Source organism: Plecotus auritus (assembly GCF_963455305.1).
Source record: "Plecotus auritus genome assembly, chromosome: 3".
Lineage (NCBI taxonomy): Eukaryota > Metazoa > Chordata > Mammalia > Chiroptera > Vespertilionidae > Plecotus > Plecotus auritus.
Genome location: NC_137772.1, coordinates 25,576,262 through 25,603,387, shown reverse-complemented (window position 1 = coordinate 25,603,387; position 27,126 = coordinate 25,576,262). Strand labels below are relative to the sequence as shown.

Here is a 27,126-nt window from a genome sequence, read left to right as displayed (position 1 = left end):
AATAGATTATTCATGGTGGTCTATGGGAAAACAAGTTAATGGTTCTAATTTAATTTTCTTAAGTGAAGTCTCTATTTCCTCATCCACAAAAAGTGAGGAGCTAATAAATATTAGGATACTTAATCCAGGCTCTAGAGCAGGGGTGGGCAAACTTTTTGACTCGAGGGCCACAATGGGTTCTTAAATTGGACCGGAGGGCCGGAACAAAAGCATGGATGGAGTGTTTGTGTGAACTAATATAAATTCAAAGTAAAGGAGCGGAGGGGAGAGCAAGAGAACCGGATAGAACAGCCAGATCCGGCCCGCGGGCCGTAGTTTGCCCAAGGCTGCTCTAGAGAAACAACTCATCTATCACTTCTACATTGTCCCTCATAATACCCAAAATATAGTTTTAAGGATGAGGGAAGGAAGTATAGAGTCAAAAAATACTTGACACTCTCCTAATGCTGATGGCCAAAGGTGAATATCAAGAACAAAAATGTACCACATTAATCCCGCCTGCGTGGCTCCTTGAACACACTGTTCCCACAAATGCCATTCCTGCAGTTCCACCAAAACCTTTCTTCCTAAAGAAAAAGAAAAGGTGAAAGTTATAACAAGCAACATTTTAAAGTCAGAATACAATAAAGCCTTCTCTCTTTTATTATCGGAGAATGAGATTAATATTACAAATTTGTTTTTTAGAAAAATTAAGATACCAAATCAAATTTTTTCTACCTTCTAATGAAAAACCACCCTAAAATGCATTAGATTTATTTATGCAAAAATTCTAGTGAGAGACAGGGAACAAACTCAATGAACATATGCACACAGGAGGCTGCAAGGCAGGAAGCACAGGGAACAGTAAGGTCACAGTGGCCTCCACATGGTTCATCACTTGTATCCCCGGGACCTGTTCCCTCTGCCTGGAACTCTCCCCACCCATTTTTACCCCTAACTCACTCCCTCACCTCCTTCATTTCTTTACTCAAAATTATCTTCTCACTGAGAACTTATTTTGCCATGTTACCTAAATTTCAACTTTACTCCTCCAATATTTTTATTTTCCACCTTACCATTTATCTTTATTTATCTACTGCCCCAATACACAGATTCGTGCACATTGAAAGGAAATTAATTAGAAGATGGCCAGCAGGGCAGGACTGGGCTAGCTTGACAGGCCGGACATGCCTTGAAGCCAACCCCCCGGGGTCCCTCCCCAGCAGGCCACACCTAGGGCAGCACCACAGCTTGAAGGGCACCTGCAGAGTGAGTGGGGTCCCTCCAGCAGGTGGGGTCCCTCGGCCTAGCCTGTGGGAATCAGGCTGAAACTGGCTCTCGGACATCCCCTGAGGGGTCCCGGATTGCAAGAGGGCGGTTCTGGGGTACATCACCCGAGAACCACTGCTGCCAAGTCACCTCAGCTCAGCAGCTCCTGCATTGAGCATCTGCCCCTGGTGGTCATTGTGCATTGTAGCTACCAGTGGGGCAGTCTGACAGTCGCTTAGCCTTTTATAGATATAGATATAGATATTATATATACTTATTTATCTCATTTATGGCAAATCACCTCCACCAGAATATGGACTCCATGAGAGCAAGAAGTTTTGTCTGTTATATTTACTGCTCTGCCCCAGTGCCTATGGTATACACCTAATGAATGTCTTTTAAATGAATGACTAAATCCTTCTTTGAGGTATCTGACCAGCCAGGGGAAAAGGACTTGAGATATTGACATAAGGGGATTTCCGAGAAAAATTTTCAGCCAGATCACCATATACTGAACTCCAAAGTCCCCAAGCCCCCATTCATGTACTCAATGCTTCCAAAAGGCTTTCAGTACCTCATTTTAACCACAAACAAAACACCAGAGATCATGAGACATTGGGAAATACCTTTAACACAACAGATGGAGACCAAAAAGAGGGGGAAAGACAGTGTGGTAGGCGTACTTGGGCAAGGCACAGGGAGTATGCTTGATGCCTGTTCCTTTTGGTCTTGTGTGAACTGGATGGCATACTCACTGTGATGAGAATACTTGTAGGTGCAATTTTACTAAAAATTAATTAAAAAGTCAGGACCAATCTTTGTGATTACAGGGCCATAAAAATCCATTTTGGCATTTTCAGTGCCTTGCTTTAAATTAACTCACATAACAAAAGAAAACAAAATAAAATCAGGAGAAGTTTCTCCTCTGAAAAAAATTTATTTTTAGGTACCATCAACATTGAGGGAGGCAAAAAGTATTATATAAAATAGAATTTTTTCTTTTTGCAAAAAGCCAGCCTATCACGCCAGAAAACTTTTAAGGAGGATAAGATGTTTTAAATATTTTCAGTGAAGGTTTTGCTGTAAGTTTTTGGAATGTACTTGTATTAAGTGATTTATATAAGTTTAAGTTTTATTAAGGTACCATGAAATTGCTGTAGAAAAGAAGAAAAATTTTTAAAATAGATCAGTAATATTTCAAAGAGAGTAGAAAAACTATTATATACAGGAAATAAAAAACTGATTATGTAAAAAATATTCAGGGGAACAAAAAATATCTAGTAAACATTAAAAATAAGATAGCCAGAAATTAAAAACTCAATAAAAAGCTTAAAAGTTAAATTTAAGACAATATCCCAAAAAGAACAAAAAGACAAAGAGAAGAAAGGAAACAAAAGTTAATTCCTGAAACTACAGGACATCAGTTTCAAAACTGAAATTACCCACTAAGTACACAGCACATCAGTGATAACAGGCCTACACAAAAGCCTATCATCAAGAAAATTAAGACACCTGGGAATTAAGAGAAGATGCTATAAGTTTCCAGAAAAAAAGAAATTTTAAAAAGCCATATATAGAGGATCAGAAATCAGAATGATTTAATGGTTCTCAACAGTCATATTGGAAGTCAAAAGATAAAAGATTCGATTCATTCTGAAGGAAAAAGATATCATGGTTCGAATTTTATACCCATCCAAATAATCAAAAAGTTATTAAACAAACTACAAAGTACACCTCTGAAAGAATGAGTTACTCAGACCCCAGAATAATCAAAGGTCAAAATGAGATAATTTTAAAAAAATATTTTTATTGATTTCAGAGAGGAAAGGAGAGGGAGAGATAGAAACATCAATGAGGAGAATCATTATCAGCTGCCTCCTACAGGTCCCCTACTGGGGATCGAGCCCGCAACCCGGGCATATGCCCTTGACCAGAATCGAACCCGGGACCCTTCAGTCCGCAGTCCAATACTCTGTCTGCTGAGCCAAAATGGCTGGGGCGAGATAATTTTTAAAAAATCTGTTCTGAGACTATTAATACATTTTCTCAGATGTAAGGTGAAACTATGTTGGGGAGCACAAGTGACTTGGTTGGAAAGTTGTAAGGAGGACATTCTGATAAAAGGGAAGTGTGTGGAATGCTGTCGGCCTTGTTTATGGAAATTCTAACTTAGGGGAGTGTTGAAGGTGGTGCCCCTAATTATTCCTTGACCTTTCCAAACAAGCCTGTGTATATGCAGACCCCCGGGACTTTACTGGAATCCTTATGCTTAATCCCTGGATGCCCTTGCCTAGAGGACAATGTAAATATGTGTCCTCCCAAGATTACCCACCCTATTGATTGTATCTAAAGATAAAAATTCCAATAAAAGCCTAAGGAGGCAGGCAATAGAGACTGCTCTGGCTACTAAAGCCAGGGTCCCCTTAGCCCTCTCTTGCACAGTCAAACTGTGCTTGAGTAATCTGTTCATCCGTCATTCAGGGGCTGCTGGTCAGCCCCGGCAAAACTAGAATACATGCCATTACCAAAAGGAGAGAGTAAACTAAACCCAAGAAAGAGGAAGGTCATGGGATTACGGTGACAGAAAATTAAACACAGAAGAGAGATATTATTATACTCTCATTTGGTCCTATTATATGAAATTAGGTTTTCCATATTTAAATAAATGATCAAAAACCTTAAGAAAATATAACCTTAATAAAAGAAAACAAACAAAAATTATTATTCTGACCATCTCATTAATAGAACTTTTTAAAAATCACTTACAGAACTAGCCCTGGATCTCCTAAACCAAAAGGTTGCAGGTTCAGTTCCAGTTCGGGGCACATATGTAAGGCAACCAACCAATGTTTTCTCTCACATTGATGTTTCTTTCTCTCTCCCTCTCTCTCCCTCCCTCTCTCTCTCTCCTTCCACCCCTCCCTCCCTCTCTTCCCCTTTTCCCTCTAAAATCAATGAGCATTTCCTCAGATGAGGATTTAATAAGAAAAAAATCACTTACAGAATTAGCTGTGCACTGTCATGTCTCCGACGTGTTATAAGAAACTTTTCCCGCCATTGTACAAAGTTCCCCAACACATCACCAGCACCACCAATTGTGCTGATCAGGTTTCCATTTGTCCAAATCTCCAGTCCAACTAGCACAACTCGAATATTTAACATAATATACATCTAGGAAGAAAACAGAAATAAAAGTATAAAAATATATTAAATAATATCTTTTAGCTTACAATGAAGTAACATAACTACTTAAATTAAAAACAGGACTCCTCACCCTGGCCAGGTGGCTCAGTTGGTTGGAGCATCGCTCCATGCACCAGAAATGGTGAGTTCAATTACCAGGAAGGGAACATACCTAGGTTTCAGGTTTGATCCCTGTTGGGGCACATACAGGAGGCAACCGAGCGATATTTCTCTCTCACATAAATGTTTTTCCCTTCCAAAAAAATATTCCCTTCAATATAATGAGATTCTACCCTCTCAAGGGTCTCAGTTTTCTTGTCCATAAAATAAAAATAATACAAGTTCAAAATCCTTTTTATTTTCCATTCCAAAATCCTTCATACTCTGAAAATTTTAAGTTTTGGGTAAATTAATTCCAAAACTTGCCCTAAACTAATGCAAGCCTATTTATAGTCTGCATTTATCTCAATTAACGGGAACATTCATACATTTCACTATAGAAATACCAATGCATTTGATTACATTATGCTATCCCAAGATCCTGTGAGAAGTGTTATATAATACACTAGAGGCCTGGTGCACGAAATTCATGCACGGGTGGGGTTGCTAGGCCTGCCTGGCAATCAGGGCCAATCAGGTTCTCTGTCTCCCCCCCCTCCTCCTTCCCTTGCCACCCACATTCACTGCCACCCACCCCCAGTTCCTCGTCCCAGCCTGGGCAATTTGGACCTGTTGGCCAAGGGAGGGACTGGGAGGTTGTCCAGCAGGCCCCATCAGCGATCGGGGCCTGTGGGCTTGGGGCAGCTCCTGCGTTCAGCGTCTGCCCCCTGGTGGTCAGTGCATATCATAGCGACCAGTCATTCTGGTTGTTCTGTCATAACAGTTGCTTAGGCTTTTATATATAAATATAAAGACATTGAACCATATTAGCTTTGTGGCCCGTGAGAAAGGAAATACCTACTAAGAAGAGCTCCTAGTGGCTAACTGGGATCAAATTTAAAAGCAGGGCCGAGAACCAAAATGGCAGTGGAATAGAAAGACTTGTCTCGGAGCAGATAGAAAGCTGAGGGTCGCACGAGGAGTGTCTACTGGAGAGTTAAAGGACAGCTATACTCCAGGAGAAGGTGGGGGACTGCTGAACGGGATTCCCCTGACGGGGCAGCCCCCACTGCTGCTAGGTTCCCTCCCGGAGCCACCAGCTCGGATGTGGAGACCGCGCCACCTTGAAGGGGAAAGTGGATGTGATTGGAAACCTGAAAATCTACAACTGCGGCACCCACCGAACAGCTGCGAACCCTAGAACACCAGTCCCCAATTGGCGCAAACACGCGGATTCAGAGGAGCTCTACACTCCACCACGGAAAGGTCAGATTTTGCCTAGGATAAGGTGAGGTCTCTGGTTCCGGTGGGACAGAGAAACGCGCGCACTGTAGAAGCTGGAGGACCGGGGGAAGTCTGAGCCTAGAAAAATCCATGGCTGTTGGGGCTGGCGTGATCCGTGAATGTGGAAGGGGGTCCTCAGAGCTGCTAACAGAGGGGATCTCTAAAAAGCAACCCATTTGATCTGACGCAGAAGGACAGCCTAAAAACTCTGGGAGTGTGCCAGCTGTTTGGACACAAGGGGGAAAGGGGGATTGCGCAGAGTTAAGAGCAAACCCGGAGTTCACACACTCGCGCTTTCTCCTCTTTGAATCCTTGTTTCTGATTACTGAGCCCAATACATAGGATCACCCAGTTGGGGACACCCTAGGAGACTGCAGGGGAAAGTTGTGTTTCTGGAACCTGGGGATCAGAGCAGGGAGTGACCGTCAGAGAACCAGCTCTGGGGCAGCCCACTCCCACAAACCAGTATTTAGTGCCATAGGGAAAGCAGGATCTAAAGCAGTGGCTAGAAAGGACCCATAGAACCGGAAGTCAACCCAGAAACACTGCCACCCAGGGGCTGAATCACAAATTGACTCCTGTGTAATCACAAATTAATGAATACAAGAAAGTAAGACACACCACCTGCTTAAAAATCAGGACTGGCTTACAACACTGAGGAGCAGTGGAACGCAGGGAACTGCAATACTGTCCTGACTGGGAAACAGGTGTGCAAAACAGAACGATAGAGGAAGTGAATGACCTTCACTACTGCACATTTTATTTTTATTTTTTGTTATTTTTTTTCTTTTTCATCTTTTACTTAAGAAACTAATTTTTTTCTTTTTTCCTCACTTGACTTTACCTTTTTAATTATTACATTTTTATTTTCAATCAGTGTTATTACTACTACTATTTTACCATTTTTAAAAAAGGTATTTTATTTTCTCTTTATTTGACTTTGAGATTAGTGTTCTACATTCTATTTTCATCTTTCCTTTAGCATCATTCTACTCTATCTCAAGTCTATCTTTATGCCATCACTCTCTTCCTAACTTTTGGCCTTTTGTTGTCCTGTTTCTCTTACCCTTTTCCTGCCTTAGATTTTCCCTATTCTTTCTTTTTACCCCCTGTTAAAATTTCACCCTACTTATATATCTAATTTCCAATCCCCTGCTCTGAGTTCATACACACCTCTCTCTTGTCTGTCTTCACTATCCAAAAATTGTTTTTCTCTCTGTCCTTTTGTTGTTGTTTGCTCGAATGTTGATTATATCGTTTTTTATGCTTATTTGTGAGATTCTTTTGCTTATTCTTTTTTGTTTTGTTTTCTTGTTTGCTTTGTTTTTTACATCTGTTTTTCCTCGCCTCTCTTGATATTAATTGTTGTCTGTACTTTGTATTCATCTCCAGGTACTTGTTGCTGGCATTTGCTGGGATTAGTGGCTGTCCTATTGCAGTTTTTCCCCCATATATACAGTTTGTTCCCCTTTTCTTCTTATTCTCTTTCTTTTCTCTCTTTTTTTTTTCCTTTTCCCAATTTCATTTTAGCACTCCTTTCTTTTTTTTCCCTCTCTTCTTCTTTCTCTACTATCCCCTAACTTGCCTTTCTCTGGTGGTCACCTTTATTTGGGGTTATAATATCGTTAATACATTTCTGTTCAGTGCCTTGTGTGTGGTACTTGGTTGTGCTGTATTTTGTGCCTTTAAATCAATACAGGAGAGAGAGAACTACATAACCAGACACCCAGAGAAGCAGAGACCATGGGGAGACAAAGAAACAGCCCGCATATGAAAGAAAAGCAGGCATCACCAGAAAAGGAAGTAAACGAAATGGAGGCAAGCAACCTGCCAGAGAAAGAATTCAGAGAAATGGTCATAAGGTGGCTAAAAAGAATGGAAGACAAATTCGACAATATGAGTAAGAACCAAGAAGAAATGAAAAATGACATCGCTGCTGTAAAGAACTCAATAGAAAGCATCAAGAGTAGACTAGAAGAAGCATAGGACCGCATCAGTGAGCTAGAAGACAAGGTAGGAAAAAATAACCAAGTAGGGCAGCTTCTAGAAAAAAAAAATTAAAAAGCAGGAGGAGAGCCTAAGGGAACTTTGGGACAACACGAAACAAAACAACATCCACATAATAGGGGTTCCAGAAAGAGAGGAAATGGAGCAAGGAATAGAAAACTTGTTTGAAGAAATAATGACAGAAAACTTCCCTGATATAGGGAAGAAAAAACCCACACAAATCCAAGAAGCTCACAGAGTCCCAAGCAAAATGAACCCCAAAAGACTGACGCCAAGGCACATTATAATTAAACTGGCAAACACCAACGACAAAGTAAGAATCTTACAAGTGTCCAGAGAGAGACAGACAGTTACCTAGAAAGGAAACCACCTCAGACTAGCAACTGATTTCTCAACAGAAACTCATCAGGCCAGAAGGGAATGGAATGAAATATACAAAGTCATGCAAAGGAAGGGTCTGAATCCAAGAATACTGTACCCAGCAAGGCTATCAATCAAAATTGAAGGTGAAATCAGGAGCTTCACAGACAAAAAAGGACTAAGGGAATTTATTACCACCAAACCAGCGATGCGAGAAATGCTAAAAGGTCCGCTGTAAAAAAAAGAAATAGGAAGCGAAGAAGGAACACAGGGGTAAAGAATAAAAATGGCGACAAGTAAGTACCTATCAATAATAACTTTAAATGTAAATGGATTAAATGCCCCAATCAAAAGACATAGGGTAACGGATTGGATAAGAAAACAAGACCCAAATATCTGCTGTCTACAAGAAACCCACCTCAGAAAAAAAGATGCACACAGATGGAGGGTGAAGGGATGGAAAAAGGTTTTTCAGGCGAATGGAAATGAAAAAAAAAGCTGGGGTAGCAATATTTATATCTGACAAATTAGATCTCAAAGTGAAGGACATAACAACAGATAAGGAAGGCCACTTCATAATACTAAAGGGAGCAATCCAACAAGAAGAAATAACTCTGGTAAACATATATGCACCCAATACAGGAGCACCCAAATACAAAAAAAAACTCCTGGAGGATATCAAAGGAGAAACTGACAGCAATACAATCATAGTAGGAGACTTTAATACCCCACTATCACCATTGGACAAATTCTCTAAACAAAAAATCAGCAAAGAAACATCAATCCTAAATGACTCACTAGAACAGATGGAATTGACATCTTCAGAACATTTTACCACAAAGCCACAGAATATACATTCTTCTCAAGTGCACATGGGTCATTTTCAAAGATAGACCATATGTTGGGTCATAAGCAAAGTCTCTTCAAATTCAAGAAGATAGAAATCATATCAAGCATCTTCTCAGATCACAGTGGCATAAAACTGGAAATCAACTACAATAAAAACAACCCAAAAAAATCAAACACATGGAGACTAAACAGCATGCTATTAAACAATGACTGGGTTACCAGAGAGATCAAGGAAGAAATAAAAAATATCATGGCAACAAATGACAATGAAAACACAACAATCCAAAATCTATGGGACACTGCGAAAGCAGTCTTGAGAGGGAAGTTCATAGCTCTACAAGCCTACTGGAAAAAACAAGAAACAATGGAAATAAATTACCTAACCCTACAACTCAAAGAGTTAGAAAGAGAGCAACAAGAAAAGCCTTGTGTAAGCAGAAGGAAGGAAATAATAAAGATCAGAGTGGAGATAAACGACATTGAAATCAAAAAAACAATACAAAAGATCAATAAAACCAAGAGCTGGTTCTTTGAAAGGATAAACAAGATTGATGAACCTCTAGCCAGGCTCACCAAGAAGCAAAGAGAGAGGACCCAAATCAGAAATGAAAGAGGTGAAATAACAACAGACCCCACCGAAATACAAAGGATTATTAAAAAATACTATGAACAACTCTATTCCAACTAACTGGACAACCTGGAGGAAATGGACACATTCCTAGAAAAATATAATCCAAAACTCAATCAGGAAGAATCTAAACATCTCAATAGGCCAATAACTATGGAAGAAATTGAAGCAGTCATCAAAAATCTTCCAGCAAACAAAATCTTCCGGGGCCAGATGGCTTCACAGAAGAGTTTTACCAAACATTCAAGGAAGAACTGAAACCTATCCTCCTCAGACTATTCCAGGGGTGGGCAAACTTTTTGACTCGAGGGCCACAATGGGTTCTTAAACTGGACGGGAGGGCCGGAACAAAAGCATGGATGGAGTGTTTGTGTGAACTAATATAAATTCAAAGTAAAGGAGCGGAGGGGAGAGCAAGAGAACCCTCCGCTCTTTCAGCTCCGCGGGCCGGATAGAACAGCCGAACGGGCTGGATCCGGCCCGCAGGCCGTAGTTTGCCCACGGCTGGACTATTCCAAAAAATTCAAGGGGAAGGAACACTTCCAAGCTCATTCTATGAAGCCAGCATCACCCTAATACCAAAACCAGATAAAGACAACACAATGAAAGAGAATTACAGGCCAATATCCCTCATGAACATAGATGCCAAAATCCTCAACAAAATTCTAGCAAATCGGATCCAGCACTACATCAGAAAGATCATACACCATGACCAAGTAGGATTTATCCCAGGAATGCAAGGATGGTACAATATCCGCAAATCAATAAACGTGATACATCACATAAACAAATTGAGAGATAAAAATCACACAGTCATATCAATTGATACAGAAAAAGCATTTGACAAAATCCAACACCCTTTCTTGATAAAAACTCTCAACAAGGTGGGAATAGAAGGATCATACCCAACATAATAAAAGCCATATATGATAAACCCACAGCCAACATCATACTCAATGGGCAAAAACTAAAACCATTTCCCCTAAGAACAGGAACAAGACAGGGATGCCCACTCACCACTTCTGTTGGATATAGTACTGGAAGTATTAGCCATTGCAATTAGACAAGAAGAAGAAATAAAAGGCATCCAAATTGAAAAAGAAGAAGTAAAGCTGTCTTTATTTTCAGATGACATGATATTGTACATAAAAAACCTGAAAGACTCCATCAAAAAGCTAACAGACTTAATAAATGAATTCGGCAATGTAGCAGGATACAAAATTAACGCCAAGAAATCTATGGCATTTCTATACACCAATAGTGAATGTACAGAAAGAGAGACTAAAAAAGCAATCCCATTTACCATCGCACCAAAAAAATTAAGATACCTAGGAATAAACTTAACTAAGGAGGTAAAAGACTTAGACGTGGAAAACTACACGACACTAAAAAAAGAGATAAAGGAAGACGTAAACAGATGGAAGAACATACCATGTACATGGATTGGTAGAATCAACATCATCAAAATGTCCATACTATCCAAGGCAATCTATAAATTCAATGCAATTCCCATTAAAATACCAACGGCATATTTCACAGACCTAGAACGAACCTTCAAAAAATTCATCTGGAATAAAAAGAGACCCCGAATAGCTGCAGCAATCCTGAGAAAGAAGAACAAACTAGGTGGGATCTCAATATCAGATATCAAGCTGTATTACAAAGCCACGGTTCTTAAAACAGCCTGGTACTGGCACAAGAACAGACATATAGATCAATGGAATAGAATAGAGAACCCAGAAATGGACCCAAAACACTATGCCCAATTAATATTTGACAAAGGAGGCAAGAGCATACAATGGAGTCAAGACAGTCTCTTCAACAAATGGTGTTGGGAAAATTGGACAGATACATGCAAAAAAATGAAACTAGACGAACAACTTTCACCATACACAAAAATAAACTCAAAATGGATAAAGGACTTAAACATAAGATGGGAAAAAAATACTAGAGGAATCCACAGGCAGAAAAATCTCAGACATATGCCGAAGGAACTTCTTCACTAATACTGCCCCTAGGGCAATGGAAACTAAAGAGAAAATAAACAAATAGGACTACATCAAAATAAAAAGCTTTTGCACAGCAAAGGAAACCATCAATAAAACAACAAGAAAGCCCACTGCATGGGAGAACATATTTGCCAATGTTATCTCTGATAAGGTTTTAATCTCCAACATTTACAGAGAACTCATACAACTTAACAAAAAGAAGATAAACAACCCAATCAAAAAAAATGGGCAACAGACCTAAATAGACACTTTTCGAAAGAGGACAGAATGAAGGCCAAGAGACATATGAAAACCTGCTCAAACTCACTAATCATCAGAGAGATGCAAATCAAAACAACAATGCGATACCATCTTACACTTGTCAGAATGGCTATCATCAACAAATCAACAAACGACAAGTGTTGGTGAGGATTCGGAGAAAAAGGAACTCTTTTGCACTGCTGGTGGGAATGCAGACTGGTGCAGCCCCTGTGGAGAACAGTATGGAGTTTCCTCAAAAAACTAAAAATGGAACTCCCATTTGACCCAGTGATCCCACTTCTAGGAATATATCCCAAAAAACTAGAAACACCAATCAGAAAGGATATATGCACCCCTATGTTCATAGCAGCACAATTCAACATAGCTAAGATTTGGAAACAGCCTAAATGCCCATCAGCAGATGAGAGGATTAAAAAACTGTGGTATATCTACACAATGGAATACTACGCTCTGGTAAAAAAGAAGGAGTTTCTACCACTTGTAACAACATGGATGGAGATGGAGAGTATTATGTTAAGTGAAATAAGCCAGGCAGAAAAAGATAAATATCACATGTTCCCACTCATTTGTGGAATATAATGAACGGCATAGACTGATGAACAAGAACCTAGAAAAGCAGAGCCTAGAAGCTGTTTCTAAACAGGGGCTTCTCATGCAAACCTCACTTCATGGAGAAACCTGCACTAATTACATGCCTGCACTGTGCTCCTGCCTTTATAAAGGAGTTCCTAGAATTGCATGTCAACCCATAGGACTGAGGCTTTCCCCATCAAATCAGAGCTAAGCAGCTGTATTCCCATCAGCATCTTCACAGACCAATCAGAGCAACTCCATTCTGACCAATCAGGACAATGCTTTTTGCACCAATCAAACAGCAAAAATTTAGAGTCCCCATTTGCATGAGGATGGACCAATCAGAGACCAAGGATGGCACATCTGTTTATATAAGTCAGCTCCCCTCTTGTTCAGAGAGCACACTTTCCCTTTCCACCGAAACTGAGGATTATGTTTCCTCACTAGAGCTGAAACACCCAGAACATCACACTGGAGCAGAGCAGTGCAAAGTGGAGCAAAGCAGAGCTGTCTAGCTGTGGAGGGGCCTCATCCCACAGCCACCACATAGCCATGCTGTTTCATAATCGAGCTGTAATAATATTTAGCTGTTCCACAGTCATGCTGATCTCACAGCTGTGCTGTATCACAATTGAGCTATCTGCACTGAATCAAGTTTCCGTCTTCACTGCACCTCACAAACATAGACACCATACACACACACACACACACACACACACACACACAGTGTTGAGTTGGCACCTTTCTAAACTCTTATGTAAAATTTGAATTACACATATCCCAAAGGTTTCAGATAAATGATTACAGAACTATCTATTTCATAGAAATACTGTGAAGAATAAATAAGTTCATAAATGTAAAGCACTCAACTCAGCTTCAAGAACATTATAAATGCTCAATAGAATGCTATCATCATCATTATCACCATTATTATTATGCTTGGTATTCATCAGGAAAACATCTTATAAGTAAAATTATCTTATAATAACATGTATCTAATATTTCAATATCTCCCATTAAATGAATAAACTCCAAAAATCTCAAAACACATTTCTCTCTCTCCCCCTTCTTCCTCCCCCTTCTTCCTCCCCCTCTTCCACCTTCTCTTCCTCATTCTTTCTCTCTCTCTCACACACACACACACACACTGATATTGTCATATGCTTTCAGAGAAGGCAGGAAGCCTTATTCAAAATAAGGTTCTCTCAGTAAAAATTCAGAAATCTTTTCATAATGCCAAAGTATCTTAGCCTATGTACTCTAAAGATAAAGTAGATGCTAATAAGAAACATACTTATCTCAAAGTCTTCCCACAATTATACTTTCCTTTTAAACGTAAAAATAGTTACAAAACAAACTAATACCAGACCCCTGAAAGATTGAGTCATTTAGGCCCTAGGATAATCAGAGCTCAAAATGACACAATTTTTCAATTCTGTTCTGGGACTGTAAAATGATTATGATAGCATAATTCCAATTGATCGAAAATACAACTTACACTATCCAAGTAGTTTGCTAAACGAATCATCTCTTCTCTCACTGCAGTCTGATTTCTCCCCATCATGTCATACTGAAAAGCAAGAGAGGAAAATCATTATCATTTTTCTGAAAATCATTTCAGAAAAAATTTCTATAATCTTTACAATGGAGATAAAAATCCAAATATTTCCTCTGAACCAAAAACTAAAGTAGTTAAACATTCACCAGCATTTCAATTTAATAAATCTAAAAGATACGTTTCAGTGATAAATAGGAATAAGAGGAAACAGGTACAATGTAAAATGAATAATGAAAACAATGAAGTCTTCATTTTCTCTAAATTAGTACTACTTTAAAATGAATTTTCTTCTCAATATTTTTAGTCATTTTAATGAAAAAATATTTTCAAGCACTTCACAAAAGTAGAATTTGAAAATAATCAAAATAAATAGATAAAGAAATAAAAACATTCTAAAGGATTTCCTGACTCCTTAAGCTAAAGACATTACCAATAAACCATCTCTAAACTCAGGGCTAAATTAATGAGCGGTTAACCAATGTTCACTAGTTGAAACATTATTTGTAAATAAAATACAATAGTATCGCCCAGCCAGTGTGGCTCAGTGGTTGAGCACTGACCCATAAACCAGGAGATCATGGTTCAATTCCCATTCTGGGCATATGCCAGGATTGCAGACTCAGTCCCCAGTGAGGGACATGAAGGAGGCAGCCAATCAATGATTCTTTCTCATCACTGATGTTTCTATCTCTCCCTCTCCCTTCCCCTCTCTGAAATCAATAAAAACATCATTTTAAATAAATAAATAAATCTAAATAACTATTTTACCATTATTTTCATACAACCAACTTAATAAATAATGGGGAGAAATATTAAGAATGTATGTTTTTGCTGTATGATAAAGGTATTAATATCAGAATATATCAGATCTTAACAGTTAGATACTTTATCATGATTCTCCTAAAATAAGGAAAATAAATTTGAATACATTTGACAAAGTTCGATTAAAATTGAATCATTTTTATTATGAACCATTATCTACCAGTATATAACAAATATATTTAGAGAAAGTAATAAAGAAAATCATCTCAAATCTTTACTTTGGTCACTGATCCAAACATTCTAGAGAAACATTTTACCCATTAGTTGGGACAACGTTCATGCTTGTTCATAATCCCTATCCTCTTTCCTTCTACCACTTGAGGGTAATGAACTTATAATGAGCAAATCTGAATATGTGTCTGTCTCTTAATAAATATGGCTGCTCTCCCAAACTATACACAATAATGGATTTTTAAAGCCATGCAATTCTTGAAACTATCTCTGCAGCTTACAAAAAAGAAATTGCCAATCATATAAAGTTTCTACAAACATCTTTTCCACACAAATAACAAAGCTGGCAGCAAAAGTCAGACAAAATATTTCAAATAACCTATGTTAAATTATATGGCAGCTATATCTAAATATGAAAATCCTATAAATGCTGGAACAGATCCAGTAGTTTTCTTAGTTAAGCACAATTCTTTCTTTGTATGAATATGGAAAATCCCTGGTATTATCCTGAACAGTAAAGTAAATAATTAAAGCTTAGATGAATCACGCTCCTCTATTCCTTTCTAACACATGCCAGGGACTGGAAGTTTCTATCTCTTAATATAAGGTATAGGATAGCTGAAATTCTACACAGCAAAACAAATTTATTAGGCAACAAAGCAATAACTGATTAACTGCTTACAGTCCTTTGCAGCAGTCGCCAACCGGTGGTCCATGGACCACTGGTCCGTGAGGTCCGAAAGGTTGGCAACCGCTGCAGGTCATCTGAGAAGGTCTAAAGACTCTGACAAGCAGTACAGTTTTATTTAAGAAATTCAGTATGAGCAAATCACCCAAATTACAGGGGAAAAAATCACTAGTAGAAAATGAAGTCAGAGGTAGTCCTATTTGCTATATTCAGCTTCTGGTAGTATTATGAATATTCAGTATCTTAAAGGGGAAAAGCCATTTTTATTACATTTCAGAAAAATCAATACAAATATATTATACTGTATATTTCTTTCATGTGATGCTCACTTCTCATCTGCTTTTCCTGAAAAAGAAGAAAAACTGTCACCAATCCTACCCTTTCCTTGTCTACAACAATGAACAGCTCCACATAGCGCGTTTGTGGCAGCACAGCTCTTCTTCTCTGTCAAAAACACAAAACATTGTAAAGGTAAAAAAATAAGTTATAAAGCTTGATGATTTCATAGGTATTGATCCTGCCCTAGTCTCTAGTCAATTATTTCATGTCTGCTCAAAACATCATATAATTATTTTACATAACACATCCTTAAAAAAAAGAGCAAATAACATGTGTGGGGTTTTTTTTTAATGACATCTGCTACCTTTACTGGATCTAAGAACAATTCTATTTAAAGATAATGTAAGTTACCCACGTTTACAAAGAAGAACTATTGATTTTCTAACACCAAAACTACACACACACACACTTTAATGAGAAATCCCATTACTATGTTGAAAATAAATAATCCACTAATAACCCAGTGCAGAAGTGCGTAGCCTTTTAAAAGTTGCCACTTTTTTTAAAAATGACTTTTTATAAATTTGCATAAATGCATGTAAAGAATAAAATAAGCTGAAATTTTATTTTCCAATGATTAAAGTTAAAAAGAATAGTACAGTAGTCAGAGGTGATGAAAATAATGCCATAAATTAGTATGAGTTAATGAAAATATACTAGAAGAAGCACATGCCTCTTCCAACACAGCAGCATCATTTCATAGGTAAAGGTTGACCTATTCCTAAAAACATTTCAACCTAAGAAAGCCTTGTCAAGAGGAAGCCAGGGTATCCTAATGAAGACTCAAAACAGGGATACAAGTGCCCCTGAAGTCATCTGAAATAATTAAGGTTCTAAAGCCCAACCTCTCTGTTTCTCCAACCTAGAGCTCAAGAATCACCATTCTAGTTTGTGTCAAAGGTATCCAAACAAAAAATTCCACTGCTCTCTGAAAGACAGTGTAATCGATTACCATGCAGCAATGATAAAAAGGAATACAATTACTGTTTAAGATTTAAGTCCAAGTTCCTAAAACTTACAGGAGCTCTACTTTATTCAATTTGGAGACAGAACTGCATTTTGCTCATATTGTTATACCCTAGTCACTGTCATAATGTCTGGCACATAGTTGGCAAAATCCAGCAATAGTATTTGTTTAATGCATAAATACGTGATGTTTTAAAACTTTAGTCTGTGTCCATCAATAGCCAAATGGATAAAGATATGGTATATACATACAATGGAATATTACTCGGCCATAAAAAGAATGAAATCTTGACATTTGCTACAACATGGATGGACCTAGAAGGCATTATGCTAAATAAAATAAGTCAAAGACAAACACTATATGATTTCACTTAGATGTGGAATCTGAAAAACAAAATATATGAACAAACAATATGGAAACAAACTCATAGACACAGAGAATAAATTGATGGTTGCCAGATGCGGGGGTAGGGGGGAGGACAGGTGAAAAAGGTCAAAGGGATTAAGAAGTACAAATTGCCGGGCCTGGCGTGTTCAGTGGTTGAGCACTGACCTATGAATCAGGAGGTCACAGTTTGATTCCCCATCAGGGCATATTGCCAGGGTTTCGGGTTCAATCCTCAGTAGAGGTGTGCAGGAGGCACCCGATCAATGATTCTCTCTTCATCATTGATGTTTCTATCTCTCTCTCTTTCCCTCTCCCTTCCTCTCTGAAATCAATTAAAATATATTTTTTTAAAATAAGTACAAATTGCCAGTTATAAAAAATACAGCATAGAGAATATATGAATAATATTATAATAACTATGTATGGTGTTAGATGGGGATTAGGCTTAATCAGGGTGATCACTTTGTAAGGTATAAAAATGTCTAATCACGTTGCTGAACACCTGAAACTAATATAATATTATATGTCAACTATAATTGAAAATTTTTAAAAACTTAAAAAAAATTTTTTTCAAAGCAATTATGCTTCATTTTTTATACAATAAAAATAACTTTTTGTATTAAGCTGCAAAACAAAACCAAAAAATAAACTTGAGTCTGAGCCATAAATAAATATATTATTTCCTTACTCGAAGTAGCTGAGTGATGCTGGGAGGTTCTTCCTCTTCATCCTGGGTTGTTTCTGCTTCTATATCTTTATTGGAAACTCCACATTTCAGAGGCTCTTTGCGGATATCATCCATTCGATAAAAGATGTGCTCAAAATGAGAGCTGTTTTGCAGGGGTTCAATCCCATAACTCACATTCTCTATATGCAGCAATCCTCTAAGTGTTGTGTTACACACACACACAATTTTTAAGAATGAAAAAAATACATGGGAAAAAAAATCAGAAAACCTGAATTCAAGTCCTAGTTCTTAACATGTGTCAGAAAGAGTAGCATGGTATAGAGAGAACTATAAGTCTTTAGAGTCAGGCTGACCTACATTTAAAGCTAAAGGCTGTGACTTACTAGCATCACTTCCCAAAAGTTACATTATACAGCATGATTACTGTATAATGGAAGGCAATAAAGGACAGTGGCTAAAAGTGTGCGGTCTGGAGCCAGAAAACCAGAGTTTGAATGCCAAATGTTTCCTGCTAGCTGTGGGACTCCTGCAAGTTATTTAACCTCCTCCTTTCTTTACATTCTACAAAGAGTTGTCCTGAAAACTAAATTATTTAATAAGTGCAAAATACTGAGAACATTGCCTGGCACATAGTAACTTCTACAAGCGTTATTACTTAAATGGCAATAATCATAGCCATCTTATATAGTTGGTTTGAAAAGTAAAAGTAGTATTTATTAGTTCAATCATGCAACCAACCAACCAGTGGTATCATACTGCCAGGCCCTCAATAAATGTAATTTTAATGTTATTATCATTTCATTTGACATGTGATACAATTTCTCCAAACCTCAGTTTGCTCACCTAAACATGGCCCTCAATAAATGTAATTTTAATGTTATTATCATTTCATTTGACATGTGATACAATTTCTCCAAACCTCAGTTTGCTCACCTAAACATGGCCCTCAATAAATGTAATTTTAATGTTATTATCATTTCATTTGACATGTGATACAATTTCTCCAAACCTCAGTTTGCTCACCTAAACATGGAGATAAGGAGCCCCTTTTCATAGTCATTATCAGACTTAAGCAAAAAAATGTAAGTGAAAATTTTATAAACATAAAGTGCTACAGAAATTTAAGTATATTTTATTTTAAGTGGCAAAAATATTTAGCAGTCTCAAAAATGAGATATTCCTCTTTAAATATCAAAATCCATCAATTGTAATATTTTCCTAAATAAACATGCCAAGAATGATATCTGAAACGTAGCCCTAAAGACCTTTGACAACCTTAAAATAAAACCTAATTTTGTTAAGTCCCCCAAAATATGAAAACAGAGATAGGTGTACAGGGTAAGAAATAGAGAGGAAAAAGAATTAATAAATAAAATTCCTTACCTGAGTCCAAAACAGTCACTAAGAGCAATGGATGAATCATAAACGCCTTCCACATAGCCCCGATAATGACAATGGTCCTAAATGATAAACACTATATTATCTTCAAATACTGTTACTTTGTAGAAAATCATCATAAAAATTACAGAGCTAACAAAATTATTTAAGGTCAGTAAACTAAAAATTGTATTTATATTATTAACATCTCATAATATCACATGGCATTCTTTAGACTATTTCAGATTATCTATTACCACCCTACATGTATACATATGTTTACACAGAATTCTAGAGAAACTAAATATAAATAGCTCTACCCTAATAACCTTTAAGCCTAGAAGCAGAAAAAGATAGTATGTCATTTTTAACATCTTAACATTTTAAATCACAGTCAATCCAAGAAGCAATAGCAGCCAATTGACATCTAATACAGAAGAGGACCTTGTGACAGGCTAATGATGTCAATGGAGGAAAAAAAAAAGCTCAGTATGTAGCAAAAAGAAGAGATTTTGATCAAATTATTTTTTTCTTCCTGTAGATATATTATATTTTATTAGTTATACATTCAGCCATCTTTAAAAACTAAAGACTCTTTATCCTTAATTTTGAGCAAGAAATTGACCAGTGAAAATATAAGCATATTACTTATTGATATTAGATTTTTAGTACACAGCATAAAACAATCACAAAGCATTAAAAAAAAAAAAAAAAAGCCAAAGGTGTGGGCAAGGGAGACCTAGCCCTACCAGACATTGAGACATATCACAAGGCCTTAATAATTAAAACAGCATGCTACTGGTGGTGCATTGAGAGACCAACCAGTAGAACAGAATACAAAATCTCAAAATAGTCCAAAGTACATATACAACTTTTATGATAAAAGTGGCACCTCACTGTGGCAAAGATGTACTTTTAATAAATGGTGCTTGGTCCACTGGTTAGACCTTTAAAAATGATAAAATTAGATCCATGCCTCACACCATACATAAGAGTAAACTCCAAACAGATGAAGAATCCAAACATAAAAAATGAAACCATACAAGAATTAAACGAAAGCATAGGTGAATTCCTCTTTAACCTGGGTATAGAGAAAGGGTTTCCAACTATCACTCGAAACCTATCTACCTAATAAAAGAGTAACATGCTAATTGACCGTACCTTCACAATGCCCACCAGCCAATCAGGAGTATGCAAATTAACCCAACAAAGATGGCAGGTTAATTTGCATATGCAGGCACCGAGCAGCTGGGGGCAGGGCGGGATGCTTGCGTCATTGCCATGGTGATGACGCAGGCTTTCTGCACCACCCCAGCTGCTCTGGCCTCTGGGAAGTGTGGGAAGGTGGAAAGGCGGCTCCGGCCAGAGCGAAGGCGGTACCAACAGCCAGGGGAAGGAAGGCCCATTCTTGCACAAATCTTCGTGCATTGGGCCTCTAGTATGCAATAAAAGACTGATAATTTTTATGATATAAAAAAGTTTTTTAATATTCTACATGGAAATAAACATCAAAAAACAAGGTCAAAAGATAATTCACAGACTAGGAGAAAATATATCAGAGATAAAGAGTTAATATTATAAAGTACTCTTAAACAATGAAGGGGAAAGATTAAAAACCCAATAAAAGGGGGCAGCCAGGGAGAGGTCAATAGGGGAAAAGGAGACATATGTAATACTTTCAACAATAAAGAATTTAAATTAAAAAATAAAAAATGGACCAAAGACATGAACAGATAATTGGTAAAGGAGGATATAAAAATGCCCTTACATATATGAAAGTATTTTCAATCTCACTAATGATAAAGAACTCATGAGTCTGTGCTGATATAAGGGAAAACTCTTCCTTACAGTAGAAAGCATTGATGAATATAGAAGCACTGATGAAATTAGGAAATCACAACTTTAACAACTATTATAATAACAACTGATTCAGGCAAATATTAAACACTAAAACTAGTGGGTAAAATTTTGAGAAGTAACAGGATATCTGTATAGTCTCAAAGTATGAACCCTAATATTAATTAAAGAGGTACAAACAGTAACTTTACAGAGGAGAAACATGGCAGACAACTCCTTAACCAAATGATAAATGTTAACATTGTCAATAATTGGGCTACTAGCAGCATATGCTTACCGATTTGATACACTGAAAACCACTCAGTATCTATTCAGTGGTATTCCTGCCAGAAGTACATAACCTGAATCTGATCATGAGTTAACATCAAACAAACTCAAATGGCAGGACATTCTACAAAAAGTCAGACTACAAATGTTGGACAAGGAGAGATAAGTATTTCCAGATTAAAGGAAACTAAAGAAACATGACTACTGAATGCAGCACATGAACTTGTATTTTCTTTCATTATTGTGTAGCTGTTGATATGAACAAGACTGACTATCTTTGTGACCTTGATTTCTTGTTTAAGTTTTTCATGCTGTGAACTCTGACTAACCTCTCTAGTTTCAGCCAGTATACCAAAGCCTTATAGTTAATGATTATTTGTGTTCTTTAAAACTTTACTATATAACCATAGAAACTCTTGGGCCAGAATGGCATGGCAACAAAGATAAATATCAAACTAGGTGCTGGCATCAATTGTAAGCAAGCATCCATCATAAGCCCATCAAGAAGTATGGTTTCTGGCACATACTGCATTCATTGTCCCTTTGTCTCATCGATCATTAGTACTTTAACTATACCATTTAAAAATTTACTGTAACAACTGTCTGGTAAGGGACACTAGCTGCACAGACTGTGGGCTTACCTTCCTTTCTACCCTATCCCTGTAAGTAACTTACCCTAGAATAATTTAAGTTATATTATGGAGTTGCCTGCCTCATTTTTCGGTCTCCAGATATTTTCTTGTTTTGGTGGCCACTATACCTTCACTCCACCATCAGACAGCTATAAAAGACATTATTGGGATAGTAGACCAAAAAAAAAAGAAAAAAGAAATAAATATTAGATTGCTTCAATGTTAACTTCCTAACGTTGAAAATTGTACTATGGTTACCAAAAAAATTCCTTGCTTTTAGGAAATTTACACGGAGGAAATTTTAGGGAATTTAAGGATAAAGGTACACTATGTCTGCAATCTATCTTAAAAAGTTCAGGAAAGCCTGTCTGGTGTGGCTCAGTGGTTGAGTGATGACCCATTAACCGGGAAGTTATGATTTGATTCCCTGTCAGGGCACATGCCCAGGTTGCAGTCTAGATCCCCACCCAATAGGGGGTGTGCAGGAGGCAGCCAATTAATGATTATCATCTTTGATGTTTCTATCGCTCCCTCTTCCTCTCTCTGAAATCAATAAAAATATTTTTTAAATGTTTAGAATAAAATAAAGAAGAAAGAAATTATCAAACAAATGTAAAAAGTTAACATTTCAAGAATTCTGGTGAAGGTATGCGTGAATGTTTTATATTACTCAGGCAAATTCTCCTGTAAGCCTGAAACTGAGAAACAAAATTTTAAACAGTTACACACTAAACAGCATTGTACAACTTGTTCTTGTGTGGGGCAATTTACAACCACTAATGTTTTTCTTTCTAGTGTTCTGTAGTTATGGCTGTGATATTGCCTCCTTCTCACTAGAGGAAGAAAATAGCTTTTTTTATTACAGATGAGGTAACACTTATGAGATAGTAATACAGTAACTGATAGCACTCGGAAATTAAATGTTTCTAGTTTCAACTACAATAATAGAAGCTCTCTTATTTGATATCCAGCACTTGGTCATTAAATCTACCAACTTAATGGTATTTTTTTAATGACTTGCTTTTATTAAATCTTTACAAAGCGCCCAATTTACTTTTTAACAAAAACAACAAACCATATTTTGTAAGTGTAGAAAACATCTAATTAAATTGCATGGCGAGAGTAAAGGTACATTTAGCATAAACAGATTTGGAAACTCTAAGCAAAAAACTCAACTACTAGAACTATTAGAGAACAGCCTACTAGCCACAAAAATTCAGTAAGCCTTGGGCAGCCAATATATCTTTAGAGGACACAAAAAGCATCAATTAGTTGGGGGAATTAATTAAAAGGCTTTCCTCCTAGAGGACAGAACCAAGATGGCGGCATAGGTAATCACCTATACTTGCTGCCTCTCACAACCACATCAAAACCACAACCAAACGGCAGAACAACTACCACCCAGAACCACGGGAAAGCTGGCTGAGTGGAACTCCACAACTGGAGAGGTGAAGAAAGCACAGTGAGACTGGTAAGAGGTATGGAGGCGTGGAAAGTACTGGCACCTGGATGTGCTCTTTTTTTTTTTTTATAAGTCTTTATTGTTCAGATTATTACAGGTGTTCCTCTTTTGTTTTTCCCCCATAGCTCCCCTCCACCTGATTCCCCACCCCACCGCATGCCCTTACCCCCAGCCACTGTCTTCATCCATAGGTGTAAGATTTTTGTCCAATCTCTTCCCGCACCCCTAACACCTCCTTCCCCCTGAGAATTGTCAGTCCACTCCCTTTCTATGTCCCTGCATTCATTGTCCCTTTGTCTCATCGATCATTAGTACTTTACACCATTTAAAAATTTACATCAGTCCATTCTGTTCATCAGATTTTTTTATTCACTTGATTTTTAGATTCACTTGTTGGTAGGTATGTATTTGTTGTCATTTTGTTGTTCATAATTTTTATCTTTACCTTTTTCTTCCTCTCCCTCTTCTTAAAGAATACCCTTCAGCATTTCATATAATCCTGGTTTGGTGGTGATGAACTCCTTTAGCTTTTTCTTGTCTATGAAGCTCTTTATCTGACCTTCAATTCTGAATGATAGCTTTGCTGGATAGAGTAATCTTGGTTATAGGTTCTTGCTGTTCCTCACTTTGAATATTTCTTGCTACTCCCATCTGGCCTGCATAGTTTCTGTTGAGAAATCAGCTGACAGTCGTATGGTTACTCCCTTGGAGGTAACTAACTGTTTTTCTCTTGCTGCTTTCAAGATTCTCTCTTTGTCTTTTGCCCTTGGCATTTTAATTATGATGTGTCTTGGTGTGGTCCTCTTTGGATTCCTCTTGTTTGGGGTTCTCTGCACTTCCTGGACTTGTAAGTCTATTTCTTTCACCAGGTAGGGAAAGTTTTCTGTCATTATTTCTTCTAATAGGCTTTCAATATTTTGCTCTCTCTCTTCTTCTGGCACCCCAATAATTCAGATGTTGGTATGCTTAAAGTTGTCCCAGAGGCTCCTTACAGTATCTTCATATTTTTGGATTCTTTTTTCTCTTTGTTTTTCTGGTTGGGTGTTTTTTGTTTCCTCATAGTTCAGATCTTTGGTTTGATTCTTGGGGTCCTTTGATCTACAGTTGAATTTCTGTATATTCTTTATTTCAGACAGTGTATGCTTAATTTCTGACTGGTCCTTTTCCATTTTTTTTGGCATTCTCATTAAGGTCCTTGAAGGTCTCACTAAGCTCCTCGGAGGTCTCATCAAGTTTCTCGGCAGTTTTTAGAAGATTCTTGAGTAACCTTATAAATGTGGTTTTGAACTCTATGTCCAGTAGTTTGCTTTCCTCCATTTCTTTCATTCATGACATGTTTCTTTGTCTCCGCATTTTGTTGCTTCCCTATGTTGATGGAGTGGTTTTCTGTGGTAGGTGACCAGTGGTTCAGCCTATCATCTGAGGTGGACACTCTTGGTGCACCCCTTTGTGGGCTGAGTGCAAAGTCTTGGTGTAGTTAAGCCTTGATTGCTGTTGGTACAGTGGGAGGAATTGACCTCCAGGCCAATTGGCTGTGAGAACCCACTGTGTCTATAATGGAAGAACCGCTGTGCTGGAGACACGCTTATGGGGCAGGACTTGCTTCAGTGGGGCTTTGGTGCTCACTGAGTCTGCCTCTTGAATGTGTCACTTATGGATGTGAGTAGTTGAAATCTGGTGTCGTCTCACACTGACTACTACATACACTAGCTTTTGGATCTCCAATGGGGTGCAGGTCAGCTACTGTGTGGGGCCACCCAGCAGGAGCTACAGTGAGAATTACAGTTTTCTCCTCTTTGCTTGGGGTTTGGAGGTTTTGGAGCTATCTGACCAGAGCTGCAGTTTGTTAGGTTAAGCTGCGATAGGGCAGACCATTTATATGGAAAAGCCGCTGCATGGAGCTTGGGTGGGTTTGTACATTGTGCGGGGTGGGGTCTCAGGGAGTCACTAGGCTAGGGCGTGGCAAACAGCGATGGCTGCCAGTTAACTGTCTCTGCGTCTCCGCGTTTCCAAGTCCCCACGTCCCATGCCCAGCACAGTAAACAATGATGGCTGCGCGCACCTCTGCAAGAAAGCCACCCTCACTTTCCAACCAGATGGCAGACAGTCCAGCTTCTCCCCGTAGGAGTTTGGGTCCCCAGCGTCTCCCCAGAAACTGGAGTTCAGAGTAATCGGGAGCTTGTCTCCCTTTGGGTTGAAAAAAGCAGCGCACCCAGTCGCCCGCCGCCGGCCTGATTCGTGCACCTTCATACCTCAGCTTTTCAGCGCTTGTGCATGTCTCAATGCTTTTTTCTCTTTACTTCTAGTTGTGGAACTTCCACTCAGCCAGCTTTCCCGTGGTTCTGGGTGATAGACGTTTTTTCTTTTAGTTGTAGTTTTGAAATTGTTGTGCGAGGCAACAGTTTAGGTGTTTACCTATGCCACCATCTTGGTTTTTTTCACTGCTCTTTTAATCAGGAAGGAGATACAAGCTCCTGCTTGCTCTGAACTCCAGTTCCAAGCGAGACTCTGGGGGACCCAGGCACATACAGGGTGAAACTGGACTGTCTGGCATCAGTACAGGAATGCAAGGGTGGCTTACTCTTAGAGGTTCTCGCAGCAATCATTGTTCCTACACGGGAGCGTGGGACGCAGAGAACCTGGGACTTCTCCGGTTCAGGGCAGCCATTGCTGTTTGCTCCGCCCTGGTGATTCCTAGAGACCCCGCCCCACCCAATTTACAGCCCCACCCAAGCTGTGCACATCGGCTTTTGCATATGAATGGCCTGTCCTTTCGCCTAAAACAAACTGCAGCTGGGTCAAAGAGTCCCAAAGATTCCAAAAGAATGCCCACTGCCTGGCCTCTAGTATTCAATTATCAAGAATTAAATGAAAAACTCCATCTGTTTTAGTTTGTATTTTTCAAACACCCAGGAAAGCACTTTAAGGTAACAATGTTACATAAATTTCTAACTGAAATCTATTTTTAGCAGTTTTAAGCATATATATTTTCAATAATAACAAAGAGTAATATTTATTGAGATAAAAATTGTCAAAAATGACTTGTTCTAAGAATCTCACAAATATTAACTCAGTTAAGCCTCCAAATAACTCTATGAAGTTGTAATTATTATTCCCATTTTAAGTTGAGGATACTGAGGCACAAAAATGTCCAAGTAACTTGATCAGCTAATAAATGATAGAGCCAACATTCAAATCCAAAGAAATCTCTCCAAAAAAAAAGCCTTTTGAGATCACTACTTTTGTCCAATGGCATCAATTATGTGGTCTTTGGCCTCATGCCATAGCAATCTTTGGATGGATGATTGGATACATAAATGGATGGACAGATGATTTCTAATCTGGTTTATGCTATCATGTAAATTTAAGCTCCTCTACTAATTTGCTACTGAACAATGATAAACAGAACA

At 38.1% G+C, this 27,126-nt stretch overlaps 1 protein-coding gene across 1 annotated transcript in view; it reads right to left on the bottom strand.

The window, feature by feature from the left end:
• ADAM9 (ADAM metallopeptidase domain 9) overlaps window positions 1-27,126 on the bottom strand; it is a 114,285-nt gene that overhangs the window by 64,709 nt on the left and 22,450 nt on the right. Inside the window, exons 5-10 of the mRNA XM_080660923.1 lie at window positions 19,505-19,581; window positions 18,122-18,317; window positions 16,119-16,184; window positions 14,000-14,071; window positions 4,250-4,419; window positions 485-566 (exon numbers count right to left, since the gene is read on the bottom strand). Coding sequence (XP_080517049.1) covers window positions 485-566; window positions 4,250-4,419; window positions 14,000-14,071; window positions 16,119-16,184; window positions 18,122-18,317; window positions 19,505-19,581 — 663 coding nt within the window. The remainder of the gene's footprint in view (window positions 1-484; window positions 567-4,249; window positions 4,420-13,999; window positions 14,072-16,118; window positions 16,185-18,121; window positions 18,318-19,504; window positions 19,582-27,126) is intronic.